This window comes from Aotus nancymaae, unplaced genomic scaffold, assembly GCF_030222135.1.
Source record: "Aotus nancymaae isolate 86718 unplaced genomic scaffold, 86718_ANA_hifiasm-v0.15.2.pri h1tg000010l, whole genome shotgun sequence".
Classification (NCBI taxonomy): domain Eukaryota; kingdom Metazoa; phylum Chordata; class Mammalia; order Primates; family Aotidae; genus Aotus; species Aotus nancymaae.
The window spans coordinates 71,211,116-71,237,156 of record NW_026988421.1 but is presented as its reverse complement, the minus strand read 5'-3'; the positions used below and the strand labels follow the sequence as shown (position 1 = coordinate 71,237,156).

At 52.8% G+C, this 26,041-nt stretch overlaps 1 protein-coding gene, 1 long non-coding RNA gene and 1 pseudogene across 5 annotated transcripts in view; 1 reads left to right on the top strand and 2 right to left on the bottom strand.

Annotated features, from left to right (window-relative positions):
* Positions 1-23: 23 nt before the first annotated feature.
* Positions 24-3,781, bottom strand: LOC135273952 (phosphofurin acidic cluster sorting protein 1-like). The gene has a single exon (XM_064373695.1). The coding sequence runs from the start codon at positions 1,685-1,687 to the stop codon at positions 1,412-1,414; it is 276 nt and encodes a 91-aa protein (XP_064229765.1). The 5' UTR covers positions 1,688-3,781; the 3' UTR covers positions 24-1,411.
* On the top strand, positions 1,694-2,560 carry LOC135273916 (exportin-6-like; annotated as a pseudogene).
* Positions 3,782-23,712: 19,931 nt separating the features above from the next.
* The window catches only part of LOC105709851 (uncharacterized), a 38,586-nt gene continuing 36,257 nt past the window's right edge, over positions 23,713-26,041 (bottom strand). For all 4 annotated transcript variants that reach the window (XR_010341823.1, XR_010341822.1, XR_010341820.1 and 1 more), the window contains one exon: positions 23,713-25,080. This is a non-coding gene — a long non-coding RNA (uncharacterized LOC105709851). The remainder of the gene's footprint in view (positions 25,081-26,041) is intronic.

Genomic DNA, 26,041 nt, shown 5'->3' with positions numbered 1-26,041 from the left:
AAAGAGAAAAAAATTATTTTTTAAGGCAAATTAGTTCATTACTTTATGACATTTTAGTGCTTTCTTGAAATAAATACGGTAATATCAAACATAAAGTGAGAAATAAAGCACATGTGTGAAAGCACGGTAATGGGAAGTTCACTGCGACTGTGTTAACGCTCAGCACTTGAGGAATCATACAGCCTTTAGTTCCCTATTTACAGGACAGAGAGCAGCTGTGGCTAACACAATGTATACAAAATCACAAGGGACTTTCCTTCAAGGGACTGAGGAAAGGGGAGAAGACCTGTAATTCCTTCTAGTGTTCTGTACCATTTCCCTCCTCCTTCCTTTTTTTTTTTTTTGTAGGTAAGAAACCACCAGTTTATTAAATGAAAAGCCCAACATCAACTCAGTCCCTCCCACCCCCATCTCCTCTCTCTGGCCCAGGAGATGCTCAGGACAGTAGGGCAGAGCCATGGGAAGGGCTGGAGGAGAGCATGGGGGAGGTATAGAGGATGAGAAAAAGACTTTCAAAATGAAGTTCTGTGCAAAAATTTCTGGGCAGGGGTGAGAGGACAAGATAAAAGCCCCAGAGGGGTGGGCGGGGCACGGAGGGCTGGGCTGGGGCCCTGTGTCCTCGGCCACTCCTGAGAACATGGACGGTCAAGGCTGAAGATCTCAAACCCTGAATTGGTGAGAGGGAGGTGAGAGGGAGGGAAGAGCCTGCTGGAGGTAAACCTGGCTGGGAGGATGGGTCTGAGCCCAGCTGGGCCCTAAGGATGGGGAAAAACAGAGCAGGGAAAGACAGACAAACTGACAGGGTGGGAGGAGGGAGATGAATGGGAGATAAACAGGATGTCTGAGAGGCCACAGACAGTATGGTGGTGGGGGCCTGCCTCCCATCTCTCCAAGTCCAGGCAGAGCTGTGCTGGGTGAGGGGCTGGGAGGCAGAGGCAGGAGCATCATCAACAAGGGAGGAAGCCATGAAGACAGCGACTGGTGCACAGGGTGCGTCACACAGTACAACTAAGAGACTGGCCGTGCAAAGAACCAAGAAACGCTCAGGACACACATGACATCTGCAGGGGAGCTGGAGGTGGTGAGGAAATCGTGCACAGGTGGTGGAGGGAGACTAGGAGACCCCTCTGTCCCAGAAACACTGTGTCATCATAGCAACGGGATCCTGGAGGTGGGGGAGCTGCCTCCTGCCCCTGTGAGCTGTAGAGCCAGGGTCCTGTGGGCTCAGGGTGCCCCCTTACCCTCCCCTGGGAAGCTCTGGGGTAAGAGGAGAACCCCACAAGACTGGAACATGGCCCTGGATCCTGCTGGAGGCAGCAGAGCGAGGGCATCTGGCAGCTGCCCCTTAGAGGACACTCTGGTGGCTGGAGGAGTGAGGGAAGGACTGGACTCTTGGCTGGGAGACAGGGCATCAGGTGGCCTTGCTGCCACTGAAGGGTCCCACTGGAAAATGCTTGACATGGGTGGGCCACTGGGCTGCCAGCTGGAAGAACTTGATGTCGCTCCACTCGACCCCATCAATGGACACTCTCAGCATGGTCTGCTGCTGCTTGGCTGAGCAGATGAGGTGGCTGATGCCTTCGATGACCTGGCTCTTAGAATCCACCTCCTTTTCTAGGGGTTTCTTGTTCAGGAAGATGGTAGGAACTTTCTTGTTCTTTTCTTTGGTGACCACTGTCATGGTCATGGTGCCACTGAACAAATCATACAGACTTTCCTCAACATGTTTACCAGAGAACAGTTAGCCGAGAGCATCCTGCATGAGGGTGGCACCAGATGACGAGTGGTGGAGAAGTTCCTGAAGATCCTGCAGAGGGTGGTCCAGGAGCCAGGCCAGGTGTTCAAGCCCTTCCTCCCCAGCATCATCGCCCTGTGCATGGAGCAGGTGTATCCCGTCATCACCGAGTGTCCCTCCCCTGATGAGAAGGCCAAGCTGTTTGAGCTCCTTTTCCAGACACTCCATCACAACTGGAGGTAATTCTTCAAGTCCACCATGCTGGCCAGTGTCCAGAGGGGGATTGTCAAGGAGCAGATGGAGAATGAGCCCCAGTTCAGTGCCATCATGCAGGCTTTTGGACAGTCTTTTCTCCCGCTTGACATCCACCTTTTTAAATAAAATCTCTTCTACTTGGAGACTCTCAACACCAAGCAGAAGCTGTACCCCAAGATCTTCCGGACTGCCATGCTGTTCCAGTTTGTGAACGTGCTGCTCCAGGTCCTGGTCCACAAGTCCCACGATCTTCTGCAGGAGGAGATCAGCATCGCCATCTACAACATGGCCTCTGTCAACTTCGATGCCTTCTTTGCTGTCTTCCTCCCAGAGTTCCTGACCAGCTGTGACGGTGTGTATGCCAACCAGAAAAGTATGCAGGGGCAGAATTTCAAGATGGATTGGGACCTTCCCTCATTCACCCAGAGTGTGCACAGGCTGGTCAACAACCTGCACTACTACAGACTCTGCAATGACAGCCTGCCCTCTGGCACTGTGAAGCTCTAGGCTCAGCCCACTACTGCCCAGGGATATGGACTTCTCTGCTGCTACCACCTGCACCAACCCTGCCTTCCACCACACATCTCCCAGATGGGCCTCAGTCACATTACTTGGCTCCTCCCACCCCAAGCAATGCTGCTGCCTCTGCTGTTCCTCCACATCTTGCTGCCACCCGGCAGAGCTGGCTTCTGGGTCCACCTGAGCACTGGATGGTGCTCCCAGGGCATTGGAACAGGCAGAGGGGCATGTGGCCAGATACCAGGAGGCACCAGGAAATCCCACCGGGTGGCCCATGCAGACCAGGCACGTCGGTCATGGGGCAGAATTGCCAAGGACAACTCATGGCAGTGCCACCTTCTCACCATTCCAGCCAAGGAGAGATGTGATGTTAGAACTGTTCTGGCACTTCTGTCAAGCCTCCCCCACCCCAATTGCCTTGAGATCTCTGCTCTTTGTCAGAGATTTACAAAGACTCATGTTCTTGTTGTTTTCTCATCATTTCATTGTGATACTAAGAAACTAAGATGCTTAATGAAAAGAAATAAAATGCCTATGTTGTTGTTCTAGAAACCTGGCTGGAGGTACTTGCCACTCACAGCCTCCTTGAGGCTGGGTTCCCGGCAAGGGGCATTCTGGTGGGAACGCAATCAGAGTGGTTTGGAATGGGCTGACTCCTGGCACCTCCCACCCTCTTCTAATGGCAACTTCCTGACTGCTCTTACTCAGCACTAAGGGTTGGCCAGGTGGTGGAGGGAGGCTTGGGTCCAGGAAGGAGGTTTCACTTACAGTTGGCCAGGTGGTGGTGGAGGCTGGATTCCGGGAAGGAGTCTCACTGACAGTCGGCCTAGTGGTAGTGAAGGCTGGGGTCCAGGCCACCTGACTCCTGTGGCCCCTGTGGCACCCACTACCCCTGTCCCCCAGTGTGGGAAGTATGGGCTCTGCCTCCCCCACCTCCTAGGGAATAGATAACTTCCCACAATGCCCAGCAGGACCTGGCCCTCCGAGGCCTGAAGTCTCATTGGAGGACAGGGAGGTGGGGGCTGGTGATGGATTACCTGGCTGAGAAGAGAAGTTGCAGAGGGAGGGAGGAGGGTGTGGCTCTGTGAGGGCTTAGGGCACTATGGTGTGTCTGAGAGCTGGGACTTTGCCCAGGCATTCATGTGTGGACTTAGGGCTCTATGGCGTGTCTGAGAGCTGGGACTTTTCCCAGACATTCATGTGTGGAAGTGGCACTTGTCAATGAATTGTCCAGAATCCAGAACCAGCAGCTCCTCCTGCACTAAGTGTCATGATTACCAGGCAGGCCCAACTCAGGTAGTTGCTGATGTGAACTACAGTGCCTGGCAGGGAGATTGGCTCACCTGGACATGAGGGTGGGTGTTGACTGGCTTGATGCTAGGCTTGGGGAAGTGGGAAGCTATGGGCTGACATCTGTTTCTGAGACTTCCATAGGAATCACCTGGGTGGGGGCTGGGCTGGGGTGAGCAGGGCATGCATGATGTGTGCTTGTGTGGGAGGCCCTTGCTCTGTGTCAATCACAGCTTCCCAGCTGCAGTGAGCCCTGCTCCAGAGTTCAGAAAGGAGAGAATTGAAATGCCAATTGCTCTTCTGCAGAAAGGAATTAGGATCCAATTATACCTGGGCTATAAATATCACCTCACCTGCCTGCTAGGGAAGGCCAGGATTGCTGTCTGTGCCTAAGAGTGTGAAAGGGCTTTTTGCCCTGGAGATGGAGGGATTGAACAGATGGGATCTGTTGCCTGCCAACCCCACCCTTGGACGGAAGAACACAGACAGGATTTAGGAGGATAGAGGAAACTGCAGTGGGGAGTAAGCTGGGCTGGGGTGGAGTATTTTATTTTATTTTATTTTATTTTTTCGAGCCCAGGTCTCACTCTGTTACCCAGTCTGGAATGCAGTGCTGCAATCACAACACACTGCGGTCTTGACTTCACAGCTCTTAGTGATACCCCCACCTGAGCCTCTCGAGCAGCTGGGACTACAGATGCACACCACCATCCCTGGTTAGTTTTATTTTTTATAGAGACAGGGTCTCAATATGTTGCCCAGGCTGGTCTCAAATTCCTGGGGCTCAAGTGATTCTGCCTCAGCCTCCCAAAGTGCTGAGACTACAGGCTTGTGAGACACCATGCCTGGCCAACTGAAAGATGTTCATTGTAGGACTGATACCATGGTCCAGGGGTGTGGGCTGTAGTGAGCCCCCAGTTCTTAGAGGTGTGCAAGCTAGTCTTTGACTCAATCTGATTCTTTTAGTATTGATCGATTGATTGAATGAGATAGAGTCTCGCTCTGTCGACCAGGCTGGAGGGCAATGGTACAATCTTGGCTCACTGCAATCTCCGCTGCACGGATTCAAATGATTCTCCTGCCTCAGCCTCCCAAGTAGCTGGGATTACAGGCACCCACCACCACACCCGACTAATTTGTGTATTTTTAGTAGAGATGGAGTTTCACCATATTGGCCAGGCTGGTCTCAAACTCCTGACCTCAAGTGATCCACGAGCCTCAGCTTCCCCAAGTGCTAGGATTATAGGTATGAGCCACCACACCTGGCTCTTTGATTCTTACCTGCAGTGTCCCACATAGGGCCCGGCACGGAGCAGTGTGGGTGGAATTGAGTGAGTTCTCAGGTCCTAGACACATCCAGAAAGTGTCTTTCCCATTCTGAGGATGGGGATGGGGAAAGGATAGAACTGGGTAAGAGTAGGCCTTTGGGGCTGGGCATGATGGCTCACACCTGTAATCCCAACACTTTGAGAGGCCAAGGTGGGAGGATCACTTGAGTCCAGGAGTTAAACATGGGGCAACATGGTGAGATGTTGTCTCTACCATAATAATAATTTAAGGAAAGAAAAAAAGAGTGGGGTTTTGTGTCAGTCTTGGGTCAGGGCAGATAATGGCAGAGGCTCTCGAGGAGGCTGTTTTTCCCGCTGCCTTTGAATGTGAGGTGGCTCTTCTGTCTCCAACCGGGTGTCCATGTCCTGCTTTTCTTCTGACTTTCGTCATTTACATCTGCCAAGAGTACAGCCACCAGCTTTGGGATGAGATCAGATGAAACCTTCATCTTTCCAATTTCCAGCATTTTCCTCCACTGCCCACCATTGGCCTCATGTGATGGAGGGTTGAATGTTTTTTTAACAGCATGTATTTTTCTCCTGACTATAAAATGTGTGTTGTAGAACATGTGAAATGTCCAGAAAACTCTGAAGCAAAACACACACAAAAAAGTCATCCAATCCCACTGCCCAGAGAAAAACAGTTAATATTTTGGTGTATTTCCTTTTGAGATTACCCTATATGTGTGTAAATATATATGGTTTTTTTTCTTTCTCTCTCTCTTTTTAAAATTGAGCTCCTGCTGTTGTTCTATCTTATTTTATTTTTTTAAAAAAGATGTTTTTAGAAAAATAGAGATAGGGTCTAGCTGTGTTGCCCAGGCTGGTCTTGAACTCTTAGGCTCAAGTGACCCTCCAGCCTCAGCCTCCCAAAGTGCTGGGATTACAGGTGTGAGCCACTGCTCCAACCAAGAGTTTTTATCTTATTTATTTTTTTGAGACAGGGTCTCACTCTGTCGCCCAGGCAGGAGTATGTAGTGGTGCGATCCCGCTCACTGCAACCTCCACCTCCCGGGTTCAAACAATTCTCCTGCCTCAGACTCTGGAGTAGCTGGGACTACAGGTGCCTGCCACCATGTCCCACTAATTTTTCAATTTTTTGTAGAGATGGGTTTTCACCATTTTGGCCAGGCTAGTCTTGAACTCATGACCGCAGGTGATCCGCCCGCCTCTGTCTCCCAAAGTGCTGGGATTACAGGTGTGAGCCACCATGCACGGCATTTTTTTTTTTTTTTTTGGATGCAGGGTCTTGCTGTGTCACCCAGACTGGAGTGGAGTGGCTCAATCATGACTCACTGCAGGCTTGACCTCCTAGGCTCCAGTGATCCTCAAGCCTGCGCCTCCTGAGCAGCTGGGTCTATAGGTATGCACCACCGCAACTGGCTAATATTTTGATTTTTTTTGGGGGGGGGGGAGAGACAAGGTCTCACTCTCTTAGCCGGGACTGGTCTTGAACTCCTGGAGTCAAGCAATCCTCCCACCTTGACCTCCCAAACTGCTGGGATTACAGGCATGAGCTACTGCTCCCGGTGGCCTGAGTTCAAATCTTGGTAAGCTAGAACCCTATGAGACTTTGGGGAAGTCACTGCTCTTCTGTGAGCCTCAGTTTCCACTTCTGCAAAATGGGAACATAGTGGCCGGAAGGGCAGAGTCACAGGGAGGATGTTTACGTGCCCAGTAGGGGAGCCACTCCCTCAGACCTGTTTTAGGAAGGTCCCACCAGGTTCAAAGAGGAAGGGGTGCTAAGGAGAGAGGACTGGAGGGCTGTGGGGATGGCCATGGAGGAGGAGGACCTGGAGACCTAGCAGGGTGGTCAGAGAGGCAGGAGGACAGATATCAGGCAGGTGCGGTAGCTCACACCTGTAATCCCAGCACTTTGGGAGGCTGAGGCGGGAGGATCATCTGAGGTCAGGCGCTCCAGACGATCCTGGCCAACGCGGTGAAATCCCGGCTCTACTGTGTAAGGTTGGTTCTTGGGTTCTTGCCGCGTTTAAAATGAAGAAACTGAGGCAGGCCAGCATGAAGATAATCCAACGTGAAGGAATTTATTCAGGCTCCCCGGCTGAGGTTCTGCGGTGCAGACAGAAGGCGCCGGAGAAGTCGCAAGGACTCCTCTCAGTCAGGGGATTTTATAGGGAGTGGAGGCATCTGATTGGTTGTGCCTAAGGTAAGAGGGACAAAATGGAGGGGAGTGGGACCCGGATGGAACAAAATGGAGGGGAGTGGGGCCCAGATAGGACAAAACAGTAGGCAGGGAGTGGGGCCCAGATAGGACAAAATAGTAGGCAGGAAGACAAAATGGCAGGCACGGGATGGGGCCTGCAGAAGACAAAATGGCAGGCACGGAGTGGGGCCTGGATAGGACAAAATAGTAGGTAGGGAGTGGGGCCCAGATAGGACAAAATAGTAGGCAGGAAGACAAAATGGCAGGCACGGAGTGGGGCCTGGATAGGACAAAAATAGTAGGTAGGGAGTGGGGCCCAGATAGGACAAAATAGTAGGCAGGAAGACAAAATGGCAGGCACGGGGTGGGGCCTGCAGAAGACAAAATGGCAGGCACGGAGTGGGGCCTGGATAGGACAAAATAGTAGGTAGGGAGTGGGGCCCAGATAGGACAAAATAGTAGGCAGGAAGACAAAATGGCAGGCACGGAGTGGGGCCTGGATAGGACAAAAATAGTAGGTAGGGAGTGGGGCCCAGATAGGACAAAATAGTAGGCAGGAAGACAAAATGGCAGGCACGGAGTGGGGCCTGGATAGGACAAAATAGTAGGTAGGGAGTTGGGCCCAGATGGGACAAAATGGTATCAGGTAGGTCCTGATGGGGCTTTTTTCCCCAGGCTCCCGGTGGCGTGGGTGGGGGGGGATCTAAGCTCCCGGAGAGGAAAGGGGGTGTGTCCGAGCTCCCGCGAGGGTAGGAGGCGTGTCTGAGGTCCCCACGAGGGAGGGGGGCGTGTCCGAGGTCCCCATGAGGGGAGGGGGTGTGTTCGAGCCCCCAGCCAGGCAACCGGCCTTACATACTGAAAATACAAAACTTAGCAGGTCGTGGTGGTGCATACCTGTAAATCTCAGCTACTTGGGAGACTGAGGTGAGAGAATTCGCTTGAACCCGAGAGGCAGAGGTTGCAGTGAGCCAAGATCCCACCACTGTACTCCAGCCTGGGAGACAGAGGGAGACCCTTCTGTGCCTCAAAACACACACAAAAAAGAACAGACCTCCCCAAGCAGGTGGAGGTCTGGAGGACTGGGAAGGGCCTGTCTGGTGCCCCCGTCCCCTCTGTGATCACACATAAAACAAGCTCTCTCTCCACGATCCAGGGAGCCCAACCTGAGCCTCGTCTCCACCCAGTCTCCCGGGGCCACCCAGCCACGCACCTCCTCCCCGGGGCCGCCCAGAAGGGCCTTGGCTCTGGCCGTATCCGCAGCCTCCACCTTGATGAGCCGATGCTTGGGAAAGTCATACTTGGCATCTCCGGGGTTCTTGGAGTCCCCTGGGCCCGCAGGGTCCAGCTCCAAAAGGCTCTCCGCCGTCCTCATAGGGGTTTTTGAAGTCCAGGTTATTCTGCTCCCGGTAGGCCCTCAGGATGTCGCTCTCGGTGTAGTCCGGGGTGGGCGGCTGCGGAGGCGGCCTCCGACAGCCAAAGCTCAGGTAGTCCGGTAGCCACTTGGCCATTTGGGTGCCTGTCACTCCCAATCCGGCCACTGTCAGAGGGACCCCCATATGCGCTTCTCCGGGCCCCTTTCCCCAGGGAGAAGGAGGAAGAGGAGGATGAGAGGAAGAGCAGGGAAAGAGGAGAAAGGTCAGGTGCGCCCTTTGGCGGGGCTCTGGATGGATAGAGGGAAGGACAAGGTGAACGAGAGGGAGGAAAAGGAGGCGACGGAAAAGGGTGGAGGACAAACCCACCTTAGTCCGGTTGGGGAAGCACCGCGGGGGAAGGGGCGCCCCGCAAGGCCCTGAGTCCCTCTCGCTGGGGGCCAGGGCGAGGGGCCAGGGCGAGGGGCATCCGCGGAGGCGCGCGGAGTTTCCGCGGGCAGCGCGGTTCCCTGGCGCCGCTCGGCCGCCCGCCGCCTCCTCGAAGCTCCGGGATCCCTTCCTGGGTTCCGGAGATCGGGGCCAGCGCCGCCTACAGAGGCTCCCGGCCCCTTGGCCAGCCTGGACGCGGGGATCTCAGCGCAGCGGGCGGGCTCCCCAGGGGCGCGGGCGCCGCGCGCAAAGTTGGGGAGCCGAGACGATGACCCCAGCGGGAAGCATCCTTTGTCGCGCTCCTCTCGGCTCAGCGGGGAGCCCCAATCCCGCCGCCACCGGCTAGGCCGCCTCGATCCGGCCCTAGCCACCCGCGCGAAAAGAAATAAAAACCTCCTTCAATCCCTCTTCATGCTTTCTGAGAGCCTTCCCCGTCTCCGCCGGCTCGCGGCCGGGAGGTGGGAGGCTGGAGAGGAGGCGCGCGGGAGAAAGGCCAGGTTCCCACCAGCCGCGGGCCGCGTCCGGCGCAGCAGCGTCAAGGCTCCCCCGCCTCCCCTCTGCCGCATCCCCCGCCTCTCCCCTCCCCCTGCGCTCCCCTCGCAGGTGACTGAGACCTTCAGCTGTTCTGGGGAGGGAGGGAGCCGCTGCACGTAGAGGGAAGGCGGGCCGGGGACGTCAGTATCCGGGGCCGAGGCCACGGCGGCTGAACACTGACCCTGACGCCCGAGACTGGCCGCAGCCAGCGAGGAGCGCCGGAGGTGGGGACCCGCTGGGAGGGACACAGCTGGGGAGGGGTAGATGGAGGGGAGGGGGAAATTGACCGGGAAATGGAGGACTGGACTTGACAGCCAGAAGGGGTGACAGCCCGCAGAGGTGGGTAGGAATGGCCAACACGGAAGGTCGAAATGGAACTGATGTCTGGGGATGAAACTGACCAGGAGAGTGGGGGTGTGGAAATTGGTGGAGAGGTCACTGGCTGAACTGATATTGACTCAGCGAGAAGGAAGAGGGGGGCAAAGGAAGGGAGGATGGGGATCGGTCTTCTCCTCCTCCAAGAGGGCTCCGCTCTGCACCCCCACCCCCACCCTGAGACTAATTACGGGCAGGGGAAGGGTTTGGGGCAGCTGGCATGGAGAAGGGAGATGGTATCTGTGTCTGGAGCCTGTCCTGGACATCTGTCTCTTTGTGGCTCCTGGGAGCGGGGGAAGAGGGGCAGAAGTGAGATGGGTCTGGCCTGTCCTGGCTGCCTGTTGTCAGCCGCCCTTGTCTGTGGGTGAGAGTGAGAGGTTTTAGGGGTGGGAGAGAAAGGGGAGCCACTGGCCAATTTTCCAGGGCAGAACCATTTTTTTTTCCTTCCCCATAAGGGGGCTTGCCCAGTTCCTACTAATGGCTGGAGTGAGAGAGGGGTGGTCAGGAAGGATGGGACCCCAGATTCTCTCGTCTTGTGGCCATCCCCATCCCCCTGGTTGGGTACAGGTTGTAGCTTGGAGGGGACAGTTGGAGGACAAGAAAGAAGTCAGAACCAACACTGCTATGACTGGGCCTCCTGGCAGGACCCGGGGCTGGGGTCAGGGTCTGTCACTCACCAAGTCTTGGTTTCCTTATTTGAAAGATGTGGTTTCTACCAGGAAAACGCAGACAGCTTGAGGAAGTATCCCCGAAGAGAGCAAGTTATCACTCAGCTTTCTCATTTTACCGATGGGGAAACTGAGGCACAGAGCTGGGAGGAACTTATTCAGAGCTACTCCACAGCTCATTCTGCGTGGACATCGCCATGGGGACTGGCCTAGGTGGCCCTGGAGTCTCTCTCTCTCTGTTTTTTTTTTTTTAGATTGGGTCTCGCTCTGTCACCCACGCTAGAGTGCAGTGGCCCAATCCATCTCTGCTCACTGCAACCTCCGCCTCCCAGATTCAAGCAATTCTCCTGCCTCAGCCTCCTGGGTAGCTGGGGTTAGAGGCACCCACCACCACACCCGGCTAATTTTTGTATTTTTAGTAGAGACGGGGTTTTACCATGTTGGCCAGGCTGGTCTCTAACTCCTGACCTCAGGTGATCCACCCACCTTGGTCTCCCAAAGTGCTGGGATTACAGGCATGAGCCACCGCGCCCAGCCTGGTGTCTCTTCAGGGAATCAGCTCTGCAACTCCTCTCCACGATGAGCTCCATTTTCCAGATGGGGAAACAGACCTGGAGCCAGCAAGGCAAAGCCCCTGAAGGCCGCAGGCATCTAGACCCTTCTGTTCCTCCCTTCCCTGCACTGACTGTGTCCTCCAACACAAACCTGTTGAACTCCATTCTCTTTCCGGAAGTGCATGGCCACCCCCGCTTCTGCCCTACCCTTTCTGATCAGTGATCATCCCTGACAAGGCAGCGTACCCTTGGTGCAGCCAGGGAGCACAGTGGGTAATTGTCCTGCTTTCTGTCAGCTGCAAGGCAATTCCAGGGTAGGGAGATGAGCTGTTGACAGATCTCATCAAATCCGACTCATCTGCCGGATAGAACTAGATATCTGAGGTATAAATAGTTGAAAGGGGTCTTCTAATTACGGTCTGTGTTAGGAATAGCAATCAGAGGCCCCGGGACCAGAATCAAACAACGTTTGACTTTCCTGTGCTTTGGAGCTGGCTTCTCCTGGGGCTACCCCCTCACCCCACCCAAAGCAGGGGAGTGGGGAGAGCCTTGTGGGGAGGGGCAGAAGGAGGTAAAGGAGAAAGAGATCCAGGCTGGAGGTCCAATCACCTTGCCCTGTGACCTTAAATCAGCTGTATAAACTTGTGAGCTTGAGTTTTCTCTTTTTCTTTTTTTTTTGAGAAAGGTCTCACTGTATTGCCCAGGCTGGGGTGCAGCATTGCAATCATAGCTTGCTGCAGCCTCAACATCCTGGGCTCAAGCAATCCTTCCATCTCAGCCTCCTGGTAGTTAGGACTGCAGGTGCATACCACCACACCCCGGTAATTTTTTGTTTGTATAAAAACAGGGTCTCTCTATTTCGCCCAGACTGGAGTGTAGTGTTGCAATCACAGCTCACTGCAGCCTCAACATCCTGGTTTCAAGCAATCCTCCTATCTCAGCCTCCTGGTAACTAGGACTACAGGTGCACACCATCACACCCAGCTAATTTTTTTTGTAGAGACTGGGTCTCGCTGTGTTTCCTGGGCTATTCTTGAACTCCTGTCTTCAAGCGATCCTCCTGCCTCCCTAAGTGCTGGAAGTGTAATCCCAGCACTTCTGCCTCCCAGAGTGCTGGGATTACAGGCCTGAGCCACTGCCCCTGACTCTGAGCTTTGGATTTCTGACCAGGAGAGGAGGGAAACCAGGGAGGGCTACCAGGAGGTGGTCATGGAGTGGGCAATAACAAGGAGGTGGGCTGGGCAGCAGGACCGTCCTTCCCCAGCATTCACAGTCTGAAAGGCAGCTGATGGGGGGCTCCTCCAGGGTGGGTGGGGCCCAGGGAACCAGCCTGCAGAGATTCTTCCGGCTTCCAGAATCCCAGCCTGTCAGATAACAGCTGATGATGAGGATGTTTTCTCACCTGGTACATGAAAGAATAAGAGCTCGCTCCTGTTAAGCACTTACGGCCAGGCACCGATTTCGGTTCTTTTTGTTTTGCTTTGTTGCTTTTTGTTTGTTTTTGAGGCTGAGTCTAGCTAGCTCTGTCACCCAGTCTGGAGTGCAGAGGCACGATGTTGGCTCACTGCAACCTCTGCGTCTCGGATTCAAGTGATTCTCCTGCCTCAGCCTCCCTAATAGCTGGGATTACAGGTGTGTACCACCCTGTATGGCTAATTTTTATATTTTTAGGGGATACGGGGTTTCTCCATGTTGGCCAGGTTGGTCTTGAACTCCTGACCTTGTGATCCACCTGCATCAGCCCCGCAAAGTGCTGGGATTAGAGACTTGAGCCACCATGCCTGGCCTGGTTGCTTTTTTTTTTTTTTTTTTTTGAGATATAATTCACATTGGCTGGGTGCAGTGACTCATGCCTGTAATCCCAGCACTTTGGGAGGCCGAGGTGGGCAGATGACCTGAGGTCAGGAGCTCAAGACCAGTCTGGCCATATGGTGAAACTCCGTCTCTACTAAAAACACAAAAATTAACCAGGCTTGGTGGGGAGCTCCTGTAATCCCAGCTACTCAGGAGGCTGAGGCAGGAAAATCACCTGAACCCAGGAAGTGGAGGTTGCAGTGAGCTGCAATTGTGCCACTGCACTCCAGCCTGGGCAAGAGAGCCAGACTCCTTTTCAAAAAAAACCCAAAAAACATAATTCACAGATCCTACCATTCACCCATTCACAGTGTAAAATTCAGGGTTTTTAGTGTGTCCACAAGGTTGTGCAACCATCACCGCTATCTAATTCCCGAACATTTTCCACACCCTTCAAGGAAACCTGAAACCCAATTAGCTGTCACTCTCCATCTCTCCAAATCCTCTGCTCCTGGTAACCACAAATCCACTTCCTGTCTCTGTGGATGAGCCTGTCCTGGACATTCATAGGGATGGGATCATACACTGTGTGGCCTTCTGTGTCTGGCATCTTTCACTGAGCTTGATGTCCTCAAGATACATTCTCGCTGGGGCCTGTGGGTTTTTTTTTGAGACAGTTTCCCTCTCTTGTTGCCCAGACTGGAGTGCAATGGAGTGCAATGGTGAGATCTCGGCTCACTGCAACCTCTGCCTCTTGGGTTCAAGCAATTCTCCTGCCTGAGTCTCTCAAGTAGCTGGGATTACAGGTTCAGCCACCATGCCCAGCTAGTTTTGCAGCTTTTTTTTTTTTTTTTTTTGAGATGGAGTCTCACTCTTTCACCCGGCTGGTGTGCAGTGGCATGATCTTGGCTCACTGAAACCTCTGCCACCGGGGTTCCAGTGATTCTCCTGCCTCAGCCTCCAGAGGAGCCGGAAATACACGTGCCTGCCACTGTGACTGGCTACTTTTTGTAGTTTTAGTAGAGACAAGGTTTCACCATTTTGGCCAGGCTGGTCTTTGAACTCCTGACCTCGTGATCCACCAGTCTCCCAAAGTGCTGGGATTATAGGCACGAGCCACCTCACCGGGCATTTTTTCCCCACCTTGAGACAGAGTTTTGCTCTTGTTGCCCAGGCTGGAGTGCAATGGCACGATCTCGGCTCACTGCAACCTCTGCCTCCCAGGTTCAAGTGAACCTGCCTCAGCCTCCCAAGCAGCTGGGATTACAATCGCCCGCCACCACACCCTGCTAATTTTTTGTATTTTTAGTATAGACGGGGTTTCATCATGTTGGCCAGGCTGGTCTTGAAATCCTGACCTCGTGATTCACTCACCTTGGCCTCCCAAAGTGTAGGATTACAGGTGTGAGGCACCGTGCCTGGCAATTTTTGTAGTTTTTGTAGAGTCAGGGTTTCTCCATGTTGCCCAAGCTGGTCTCCTGTTCCTGGGCTCAAGCAATCCTCCTGCCTCGGCCTCCCAAAGGGCTGGCATTATAGGCATGAGCCACTGTGCCTAGCCAGCTCTGCCTTCCTTAACTCACAGTCTGATGGCAGAGACGCGGCCTCACCCACAGAAGCCCCCAGTCTGAGGGAGGAGTTGTGGCTCTGACTTCAGGGGCTTCCATTTGATGGGAGAGATATGCTCCTACCTTGAGGGGTTCCCGGTTTGATGAAGGAGACCCAAACCTCTCTTCAAGAGTCTCCAGTCTGATGGAGACTCTTCCCCTCCTCCCCATCCCTCTGATGTGCTCCGGCAGCCAGGCAGCCCAGGAGGAGTTGATGGAGGAGAGCTGGGATGAGGACTGACAGCTCCCAAGACAGGATGACAGACGCGGGCTGGTGGGGAGCAGGTACTGTCGGCAGGATGGGGCAAGGGCAGGCTTCAGAGGATGAGGGAAGGTGGCCCTGGGAGGTGGGGCAGGGCAGGGAGGGGTCCCCTTGCTGATCAGCAGGGGCAGAGCCTGATGCATGGCTGTGCCTGCTCCTCTACTCCCGCAGCCCTGGGAACCCCCACGAGGGAACTGGGGACCCAGAGCAGAACTGCCGACAAAACACAGGGTGAGAAAACAAAGCTTCCCAGGGGAAAAAAAGAAATAAAATTCCAGTGGCATATGAAAGAGTGGGTGTGTGTCTGGGGGAGGAGGTGGAACCTGGGGTTCCCTGAGCCCGTTTCCTCATTAGGGAATGGGGTGATGACCACTCAGCCCATTTGTGAGCACCTACAACATGCCAGATGGTTTTGGGGTGCTGGGATGCAGGCACCAATCTTTTTGAGATGGAGTCTTACTCTGTCACCCAAGCTGGATGGGATGCAGTGGCGCAATCTTGGCTCACTGCAACCTCCGCCTCCCAGGTTCAAGCGATTCTCTTGCCTCAGCCTCCCGAATAGCTGGAATTACAACTTTTAGTAGAGACAGGGTTTCTCCATGTTGGCCAGGCTGGTGTCGAACTCCTGACCTTAGGTGACCCACCTGCCTTTTCCTCCCAAAGTGCTGGGATTACAGGTGTGAGCCTAGCCGATTTTTGTATTTTTTGTAGAGACAGGGTTTTGCCATGTTGGCCAGGCTGGTCTCTAACTCATGATCTCAAGTGATCTGCCCACCTTGACCTCCAGAAGTGCTGGGATTACAGCCATGAGCCATCGCACCCAGCCTGGCCTCTGCCTTAATAGCATTCTTGCTGGACCTCAAAGCAGAAGACCTGATGAAACCACACCCAGCGCTGTTGTTTTTAAGTTGCTCAATTTTGGTACAATTTGTTATGCAGCACCAGAAAACAGAGGGAGAGATGGGCAATAAACAGCCCCCAAGGCATCCCCTCTGCACCCCCTTAAAACTCACTTACCTGCTTTATTTTCGTCGTAGTCATCACCACCTTTGTTATACATTAACTTTATTTGTAAAACTTAATACATAAAAGTTTTTTGGCTGGTGCAGTGGCTCACACTTGTAATCCTAGCACTTTGGGAGGCTGAGGCAGGCGAATCACTTGAGGTCAGGAGTTTGAGACTAACCTGGCAACATGGCGAAACCCCATCTCTTTATTTTTATAAAGTGCTGGGGTCAGTCAGAGGCAAGCCTGGTGGCTCCTGCCTGTGACCCCAGCACTTTGTAAAAATACAAAAATTAGCTGGGTGTGGTGGTGTGTGCCTGTAATCCCAGCTACTCTGGAGGCTGAGGGAGGAGTTCACTTGAACCTGGGAGGTGGAGGTTGCAGTGAGCCAAGATCATCGTGCCGATGCACTCCAGCCTGGGCGATAGAGCGAGACTCTGTCATTAAAAAAACATTAAAATAAGAGGGAGTGTCAGAAGTGGGAACTCAACTTTGTTTCTGCCAAGTGCTCAGGGAACATCTGATAACACAGGTTCCTTCCTTCCCTCTGCCAACTCCTTGTGCTACCCCTTCCGAGGAGGGACTTCCCAGCCAGAGCTTTCTACTGATAAAGCAGGCGAGTCCCACCCTTGTTGAATATGTAGAGCTCAGCCCCTTTGAAGGCAAACTTTAATATCTTTGAAAAAAAAAATTAATTAGGCTGGGTGTGGTGGCTCACGCCTGTAATCCCAGCACTTTGGGAGACCGACGCAGGTGGATCACGAGGTCGAGAGATCGAGACCATCCTGGTCAACATGGTGAAACCCCGTCTCTACTAAAAATACAAAAAAATTAGCTGGGCATGGTGGCATGTGCCTGTAATCCCAGCTACTCAGGAGGCTGAGGCAGGAGAATTGCCTGAACCCAGGAGGCGGAGGTTGCAGTGAGCTGAGATCGTGCCATTGCACTCTAGCCTGGGTAACAAGAGTGAAACTCCATCTCAAAAAAAAAAAATATATATATATATATTAATTATTTTTTGAGATGGACTCTCACTCTATTGCCCAGGCTGGAGTGCAGTGGCGTGATTTCAGCTCACTGTGACTCCTACCTCCCAGATTCAAGGGATTCTCCTGCCTCAGCCTACTGAGTACTGGGATTGCAGGTGCCCACCATCACACAACTAATTTTTGTATTTTTAGTAGACATGAGGTTTCACCATGTTGGCCAGGCTGGTCTTGAACTCTTTACTTCAGGTGATCCACCCACCTTGGCCTCCCAAAGTGCTGGGATTACAGGCATGAGCCATTGTGCCTGGCCTGTAGAGTGTTCTAAAAAGAACAATATTAACCTTCTTTGAGTCAGCAGTTCCATTTCTGGCTGTGTGTTCTGAAGAGGTATTTGCCCACATTCATAAGGAAACACCAATGAGAAGGTTTGTTGTGACACTTTGTTTAGCAGCAAAATTATGGGGAATGAACCCAATGTCCCCGGTAGGGGAAGGCTGAACTCTCTCATAAATAATGGAATGGTATGCTGTGCTTCAAAAGCCCAGACCCCAGCTGGGTGTGGTGGTTTATGTCTGGAATCCCAGCACTTTGGGAGGCCAAGGCAGGAGGATTGTTTGAGGCCAGGAGTTTGAGACCAGCCTGAGCAACATATTGAGACTCTTTCTTTACCAAAAAAAAAAAGAAAGAAAGAAAGAAAGAAAGAAAGAGAAAAGAAAATTAGACAGGTGTGGTGGCTCTGCCTCTAGTCCCAGGTACTTGGGAGGCTGAGGGGGGAGGATCATTTAAGCCCAGGAGATTGAGGCTAAAGTGAGCTGTGACTGAATCACTGCACTCTAGCCTTGGTGAGAGAGCAAGATCCTGCCTGAAAGGGGAAAAAAAAAAAAAAACCTGGTTCAGAACAGAAGCTGTGGCATGTGCCTATAATGCCAGGACTTTGGGGGCTAAGGCAGGAAGGCTGGTTGAAGACAGGCGGTCGAGTCCAGACTGGGCAACATGGGCAGACCCTGTTTCTCAATTGGTTTGGTTTTTTTGAGGCAGAGTCTTGCTCCGTCACCCAGGCTGGAGTGCAGTGGCGTGATCTCGGCCCACTGCAACCTCAGCCTTCTGTGTTCAAGTGATTCTCCTGCCTCAGTCTCATGAGTAGCTCTGACTACAGGCATGCACCACCATGCCCAACTAGTTTGTTGTATTTTTAGTAGAGACAGGGTTTCACCATGTTGGTCAGGCTTGTCTTGAACTTCTGACCTCGTGATCCACCTGACTGGACCTCCCAAAGTGCTGGGATTACTGGCGTGAGCCACTGCATGGGGCCTCAATTTGCTTTTTTTAAAGAAAGAAAGAAAAAAGAAGAGAAAAGAAAAAAGGCCTAGACCGTAAGCCTGGGCACACTCAGGCGACAACTAAGTCTAAAAATCTGGGTCAGGCCCAGTGGCTCCTCCCTGTGTGAGGCCGAACACTTTGTGAGGCTGAGGCAGGAGAATCGCTTGAGCCCATTAATTCAAGATCACCCTGAGCAACATGGCGCAAAACCCAGTCTCTCCTAAATATACAAAATTTAGCCAGGAATGGTGGCACACACCTGAGGTCCCAGATGAGACCTGGTGAGGCTCAGGTGGATCCAGGGAGGATTACCTGAGCCTGGGAGTTCAAGGCAGCAGTGAGCAGAGAATGTGCTACTGCACTCCAACCTGGGCAACAGAGTGAGATCCTGTCTCAAAAAAAAAAAAAAAAAAAAGCCTCTGTGGGCTGGGTGTGGTGGCTCATGCCTGTAATCCCAGCACTTTGGGAGGCCAAGGCAGGGGATCACAAGGTCAGGAGATCAAGACCATCCTGGCTAACACAGTGAAACCCATTCTGTACTAAAAATATAAAAATTAGCTGGGCATGGTGGAACACACCTATAGTCCCAGCTACTTGGGAGGTTGAGGCAGAAGAATTGCTTGAATCCAGGAGATGGAGGTTGTAGTTTGCTGAGATGGCGCCACTGCACTCCAGCCTGGGTGACAGAGTGAGACTCTGTTTCAAAGAAAAAAATAGAAGAAAGCCTCCATGGAATAACCCTTGAATTACGCTAACAGTGACCTTGTCCTGGGGCCTCCTCATCAGACTCCGGGAGAGAGAAGGGGCCCAGGTTGGTTGGCAGGTTTCCTTTCATTGGTTCCAGGCAGTTAGTGGAAGGAAGAGATGAGGCCATTTAGAGGCCAGCGGGCTCACCCCAAGCCCCAAACGCCGCCACCCTGAAGTAGTGCTGGAAGCTGAAACCCCAAGGATGTCGCAGACCTAAGCACAGTGGCAGGTGGCAGCAAGAGGAGCAGGGGTCCCTCAGGTGTTGAGAGGCACATGAGGGCAGAGAGAAGCCACATCCTGGGGCTGATGCCCTTGTTGGCCCTATGCCCTTGGAGCACGCTGGCACTTGTCCTTCAGGGCCCCGGTCATGCCCAAGCGTCCTGACCTGACTACCAGCAACGCCGGCCTCCGCATGGCTGAAGCTGCTCTTGTGAGCCTGACCCAGTGTGGGGGTCCTAGGAGGGCTCAGTTGCTACCATTCTGTCATCATTGTCCATGTATGCACCCAGCGGCTCAGGGAGGACGTGCTGGGCATTGGGGATGCAGGGTCGGCCTCCTTCCTGCTCTGCAGGGGTCCTGGGGGAGAGTGAGAGTTAGCTCATCTCAGCTCCAGAACAGACAGGCCAGAGACAAGGCCTGGAGCATGGGGCTGGCCACCTCTGTGAGTTTGCAAGGCTCAGGGGTGATGGCATGTAAATGGCCTGGCCTTTCTGGATGGCACCTGATGGGGTCAATCACAGATTTACATCTGCACACTCTGGACTCAACAGCTCTGCTTCGGAACAATGACCCATGGAAGCCCCTGTCCAGGAAGGCAGCACGCGCTGCAAAAAATGGAAATGGTGCAAAGTTCGAAGATCAGTCACTGCAGACTTAATCGCCTTAGGAAAAATCATACTAAAGCAATTAAGAGGGGCAGATTCTATGCCCGGCTGTGAAAGCCACTCTGACCCTTGGTCTCTTCCTCTGACAAATGGGTTAATTTTTTTTTTTTTTTTTTTTTTTTTTTTGAGATGGAGTCTGACTCTGTCACCCAGTCTGGAGTACCATGCCATGATCTTGGCTCACTGTAACTTCCACCTCTGGGGTTGAAGTGATTCTTCTGTCTCAACCTCCTTAGTAGCTGGGACTACAGGCACATGCCACCACACCCAGCTAATTTTTGTATTTTTAGTAGAGATGGAGTTTCACCATGTTGGCCAGGCTGGTCTTGAACTCCCGATCTCAAGTGATCTGCCTGACTTGGCCTCCCAAAGTGCTGGGATTGTAGGCGTGATCCACTGCACCTGGTCAATTTTTTTTTTTTTTTTTTTTTTTGAGATGGAGTCTTGCTCTGTCGCCCAGGCTGGAGTGCAGTGGCGCGATCCTGAGTCACTGCAACCTCTGCCTCCCAGGTTCAAGGAATTCTCCTGCCTCAGCTTCCCAAGTAGCTGGGATTATAGGCACCTGCCACAATGCCTGGCTAATTTTTGTATTTTTGGTAGAGAAACGTGGGGTTTCACCACGTTGGCCAGGCTGGTCTTGAACTCCTGACCTTAAGTGATCCACCTGCCTCGGCCTCCCAAAGTGCAGGGATGACAGGTGTGAGCCATTGCGCCCAACCAAATGGCATAATTTTCATCAGTACTGACAAAAATGTCTCAGACATTTTGAGTACTAGGGTCTACTCAAGTGCCACTGCTCACAGAATCAACCCAAACCTGACTCATCCTACTACGTGAGATAAGTCCCCTCAGCTGCATTTTACAGGACAGGACACTGAGGCCCCGCTGCAGGGAAAGTCCCTCGGCCAAGGCCATGGGACAAGCAAAGGGAAATGCAAGGGATCTGCCCCTGGGCTGCTCGACTCCGAATTCTGGCAATGCTGACCCCACCCCAAGCCTCCATCCACCCAGGGCTGGGGGTGTGGGGCTCTCATCCCTACAGAGCACCAGGTATGTGACCACGGAGATGCAAATGCCATAGAGAGCCCAGGAGCTGAGACTGGGCAGCCTAGCATCTGCTGACAGCGAAGGCCGGGTAGGGAAGCACGGATTTAACATTTATTTTACACACTTCCACGTCACTTGGGCTTTAAAAGCAAACACTGGCTCCTTTTGTAAATAAAAGACAAAAAGAAGCCGCCTGTCTTCTCTGCTCACTCCACCAATCGGTCCTGTGGGGATCGCATGCCACCCCCCCAGCACACCCCACTGGAGGCTCCATAACTGCACCAGGAGCGCTACTGCCACCTAGAGGCCACGATAGGAACCACTCTTGGCTCTGGAAACTCGGTGACCTCACCTGGGGCAGGGGCCTGCGGCTGCTTCTTGCTGAGGTCCGCATCGGCCTTTGCCTTCTTCACCACAACCAGCCCCGGCTGCCCGGGCTGCCTACGCTCTGCTCCCAGATTTCCACCTTCTTGTTGGGCTTTGGGGCCTGTAGGTGTTGGGACATGTGTGGGGGTCTGGCCTAGGTCCCAGTCTGCCCCCTCTGCCCCCAACCCCTGCTCACTGCCCCATGCCTACTCCTCCACTACTGCACTGACCACATTCCTCTTCTGCTCTAAACTCCTCTATGGCTCCACACTGCCCTAGGCTTGGTATTAAAGACCTCTGCCCATTCTCCATCCCACATATCCTGATCTGGCACTTCCTGACTCACACTGTGGCTTCTCATCTTCATGCCTTTCCCCATGCTATTCCCTTCATCAGAGATGCCTCTTTTTCTACGCACTCTCTTGGTGAACTCCTACTCGCCCTTCAATACCCAACCTAAAACACCCCTCCTGAGAAGCCCATCATGATTTAAGTGCACATCTGTAGGCTGCATGTCCATGCTCACAGCGCCCTCTGCTGGCTGTTATAACTCTCTCCTTAAGTCACCGTGAGCCCCTGTCTTCCTCACTGCTGGCTCTGTGTTGCCACAAACAGTTCTTGGCACAAGGAGTTACTTAATGTACTTGACAGAACGAGTAAAAATGGAGGAAGCCATATTGAGGAAGAGTTAGAGGCAGGTAGAAAAGGGTCAGCACAACATCCAGCTCCTTAACTGCAACAGAAGGGACACTTTAATCTATTTTATTTATTAAAAAAAATTTTTTTTGAAGAGGGTCTCACTCTATTGCCCATGCTGAAGTGCAGTGGTGCAATCACAGCTCACTGCAGCCTCAAACTCCTGGACTCAAGTGATTGTCCTCCCTCAGCCTCCTGCAGGAGCACACCACCATGCCAGGCTAACATTTTTATTTTTCATAGAGACAGGGTCTCTCTATGTTGCCCAGGCTGGTCTCAAACTCCTGGCTCAAGTGATCCTCCCATCTCAGTGCCCTAAAGAGCTGGGATGACAGGCGTAAGCCAGATGGAGTCTCATTCTGTCACTCAGGCTGAGTGATCCTGGCTCACTGCAACCTCTGCCTCCCGGCTTCAAGAAATTCTCCCTCCCCAGCCTCCCAAGTAGCTGGGATTACAGGCAACTGCCACCATGCCCAGCTAATTTTTGTATTTTTACTAGAGATGGGGTTTTGCCATGTTGGCCAGGCTGGTTTTGAACTGTTTCAAGTTCTGTGAAGTTCTGTGAACTGTGTTAATCTGTTTTATGTTTAGATAGAGGAAGTGGTAACCACTGGGTTAAGGAAGTCCTGGTGGGTGATCTGCCCTCATGGAGCTCACCATGTGGGGAGAGAGGGGACAAGGGGACAAGAGAGGTGACAAGGAGACCAATATCCAGGACGGCATCCATCTGGGTGAGAGAGAAGCCAGGGTGCATGAGCTTGAACTGCGAGGGTGAGTTTCCTGGAGGAAGGGTGTCTTGCATTGGGTATTGAAGGGTGGGTAGGAGTTCACCACGTGAGTGCATGGAAAAGGGGGCATCCCAGGTAAAGAAGATGGCATGGGTAAAGGCATGGAGATGAGAAGCCACAGTGTGATTCAGGAAGTGCCAGGGTGCAGTGCAGTGGCAGAATCTTGGCACACTGCAACCTCTGCCTCCCAGGTACAAGCAATTCTCCTGCCTCAGTCTCCTGAGTACCTGGGATTACAAGCACCTGCCACCACACCTGGCTGATTTTTGTACTTTTAGTAGAGACAGGGTTTTGCCATGTTGGCCAAGCTGGTCTCGAACTCCTGACCTCTGGTGATCCACCCACCTTGGCCTCCCAAAGTGCTGGGATTGCAGGCATGAGCCACTGTACTCAGCCAATCAATCAACTCTTAAATGATCCTCAATAAACCCTTAAGTAATGACCAGGAGCCCCCCACAAGCATGTCTGTACCCACTCATTGCTCCATCCACCCCGATGCATGACTGACAAATGTTCTCACATGCACCATGTGCAGGCTCCACTTCAGCATTGGAGGGTTCAGGCAGGGCGCCACTCTGGGGCTCCTGTCTGCTGGGGAGATGGCAGTGTGGGAGGGACACTCATGAAGCACCTCCCAAGCCAGCTCCTGACCCTGAGATCACCCAGACTCTGAGGGGATTGACCCACAGAACTCACTTAGCTCCACAGAGAGGAGCCTGGAGGCCCAGAAAGGGCTGGCCTGGCTTGGGTGCGAAGACTCCCAGCAGAAGAGCCCAGATGTCCTCACTTCTCTCCCAGTATGGTGCACCCAAAACATGCAGCTCCATTTTTTTTTTTTTTTTTGAGATGGAATATCTCTCTGTAGTCCAGGCTGGAGTGCAGTGGTGCAATCTCAGCTCACTGCAACTTCCGCCTCCCAATTCCCACTTCAAGTAATTCTCCTACCTCAGCCTCCCAAGTAGCTGGGATTACAGGCACAAGCCACCATGCTCAGCTAATTTTTGTATTTATTAGAAGAGACAGGGTCTCACCGTATTGGCCAGTCTGGTCTTGAACTCCTGACCTCACGATCTGCCCACCTCGGCCTCCCAAAGTGCTGGGATTACAGGTATAAGCCACCACCCCATTTGCAGCTCCATTTTAATGAGCAGCTGCTGTCCTTTTTCAGCTGCTATGGGCCGGCTTTGTCCAGGTTGTAGCCTCTGGGCAGCTTGAATCCAGTTGGCAAGTGAGGCACGTGCCTGGAGAACTGGAAGAACACTGGGACTTCATGCCTCACTTTACAGGGCAGCAAATGGAGGCCAGAGAGGGCAAGACTTATGGCCAGGGATGCACAGGAGCAGGGTGAGAAACCAGGCCTTGCTCCCACCCTGCACTAGGAGGCCCACGCCCACCTATTTCAAAGGAGTCCATAGGCCAGGGGTGGGACTCATCTGTGCATGGAGGGCCCAGGCTGGTTCTTTCCAGGAGGGGCAAAGACCCTGGTCAACACTGCATCAGGGATGGACAAATGGCATCTACTCAGCAAGTGGGGGCGGGGGGAGGTGGCAGCTTTCTTAGCTCTTGGGCTTCACTGGGACTTCCTGCCAACAAGCCTGGCCCCTGGCCCCATGTGGACACTCTCCCAGGGCAGAGGCCATGGCCAGCCAGCCTGAGCTTCTCCAGACAGGCCAGCAGAGGTATCCACGTGGCTGGAGCCAGCTGGCACTGAGCACACGTTCATTTGTTCTTTCAGCAGCTACTTACTGAGCCTGGGCAGACAGAAGATGACCCATCCTGGATGCAGGCTATGAAGAATATAAAGCAGGGTAATGGGAATGAGAGTGACTGGGGCTGGTTCAGTGGGGACATCATGCAAATGTAGTTGGGTGCTGGGGAAGCCTGTCTGCCGAGGTAGCTAACAAGGAGAAGCCAGATGTGCTGACAGCTGTCTAGGGCGAGGGAGCAGCAGAGCAAAGGTCCTGTGGCAGGAATGGGCTTGGAGTGTTCCAGGCAGAAGAAAGACCAGCATGAGTGAGCCAGGAAAATGCAAAGGCTACATGCAGCCTGGGGCATGAGTTCCATTCCCAGTGCAGGAAACTGGGATTTGAAGCAAAGTTTGGCATGGTTGATACTTTCAGAAGAGTCGGTCTGAAGCGGCCCCTGATGCCAGGCTGAGAAGGTGGGACTTCCTTCTGTGAGAGAAAGGAGGCCCAAAGAGGCTTTTCAGCAGAGAGCTTGCAGGTGGCTCTCCAGCTGCGGGAGCCAGCCACTCCTCCGGGAGCTGTGTGGGTGCTGGGCACCATCAAGACGGCTCCATTCCTTCCAGCCGTGAGATTTGGGACAGAGTCGCGGGCCCCAATTCTCTGTTTTCTTCTCTGCAAAATAAAGATGAAATTTTAGACAATAACAAGCTACTCCAGCCAAACACCCTGCAAAAAGTGGTGGCTTGTTCCTACTCATACCATCAAAGGCTGAGCGGGGAGCCTGGACTTCCACCCTGGCCAGGCTGTAATTAGTTGCCCAGTCTCCCTGTGGCCCTGTCAAGTGGTATCAGAGAAGGCTCAGTGAGGGGCCAGGACCTTCACCTCCACCAGGCGATAACCAGCCCCTTCCGCCCCATGGTGTCAGTGGAGGCTGCACAGGGAGCCGGAGCCCTCGGGGGAACCTGGACTCCTACGCCCACCTTCCACACTGTGCCTGCCAGAGTGGTGTCAGAAGCCGCCAGCTAAACCAGAAGGTTTCAACTCAGATTCAGACTCTCATAACATACTGCTCAAATAACACGATACAGGAGCTCGGCAGCGGCACGGGGAGAACAAAGGAACACATCTGTGAACTCCAAGAGAAACTATAGGAATTATTTAATCTGAACAACAAAGCTACAATAGACTGAAAATGAAAACAAAAAGAACAATCCCTCAGAAACCTGTGAGACTGTAATAAAAGATCTAATTCATGTTATTGAGTCTCAGCAGAAGAAGAGAAAGAGGTGAGCCTTAAAAAGGACTCAAAGATACAATGGTTGAAACTCCCTAAATCTAGCAAAAGATATACACTTATGGATTCAAGAAGCTGACTTACTCAAATAGGACAAACCAAATTCACACCATGACACATCATGGTTAAACTCCCGAAAAATAAAAACAAAAAATCTTAAAAGCAGTTGAGAGAGAAAAGAGCCCTTCCTACCTATAGGGAAAAAAGTAAGAATAACAACAGATTTCTCATTAGAAAGCACAGAGGTTAAAAGTGGCTCATTTTTCAAATGCTGAAAGAAAATAGCTATCAACTCAGAATTCTACTTCCAGTAAAATATTCTTCAGGAACAAAGGAAAT

Bases quoted from the DNA above. Each gene is read 5' to 3' on its own strand.
- LOC135273952 (XM_064373695.1), bottom strand. From the start codon at position 1,687: ATGACCATGACAGTGGTCACCAAAGAAAAGAACAAGAAAGTTCCTACC.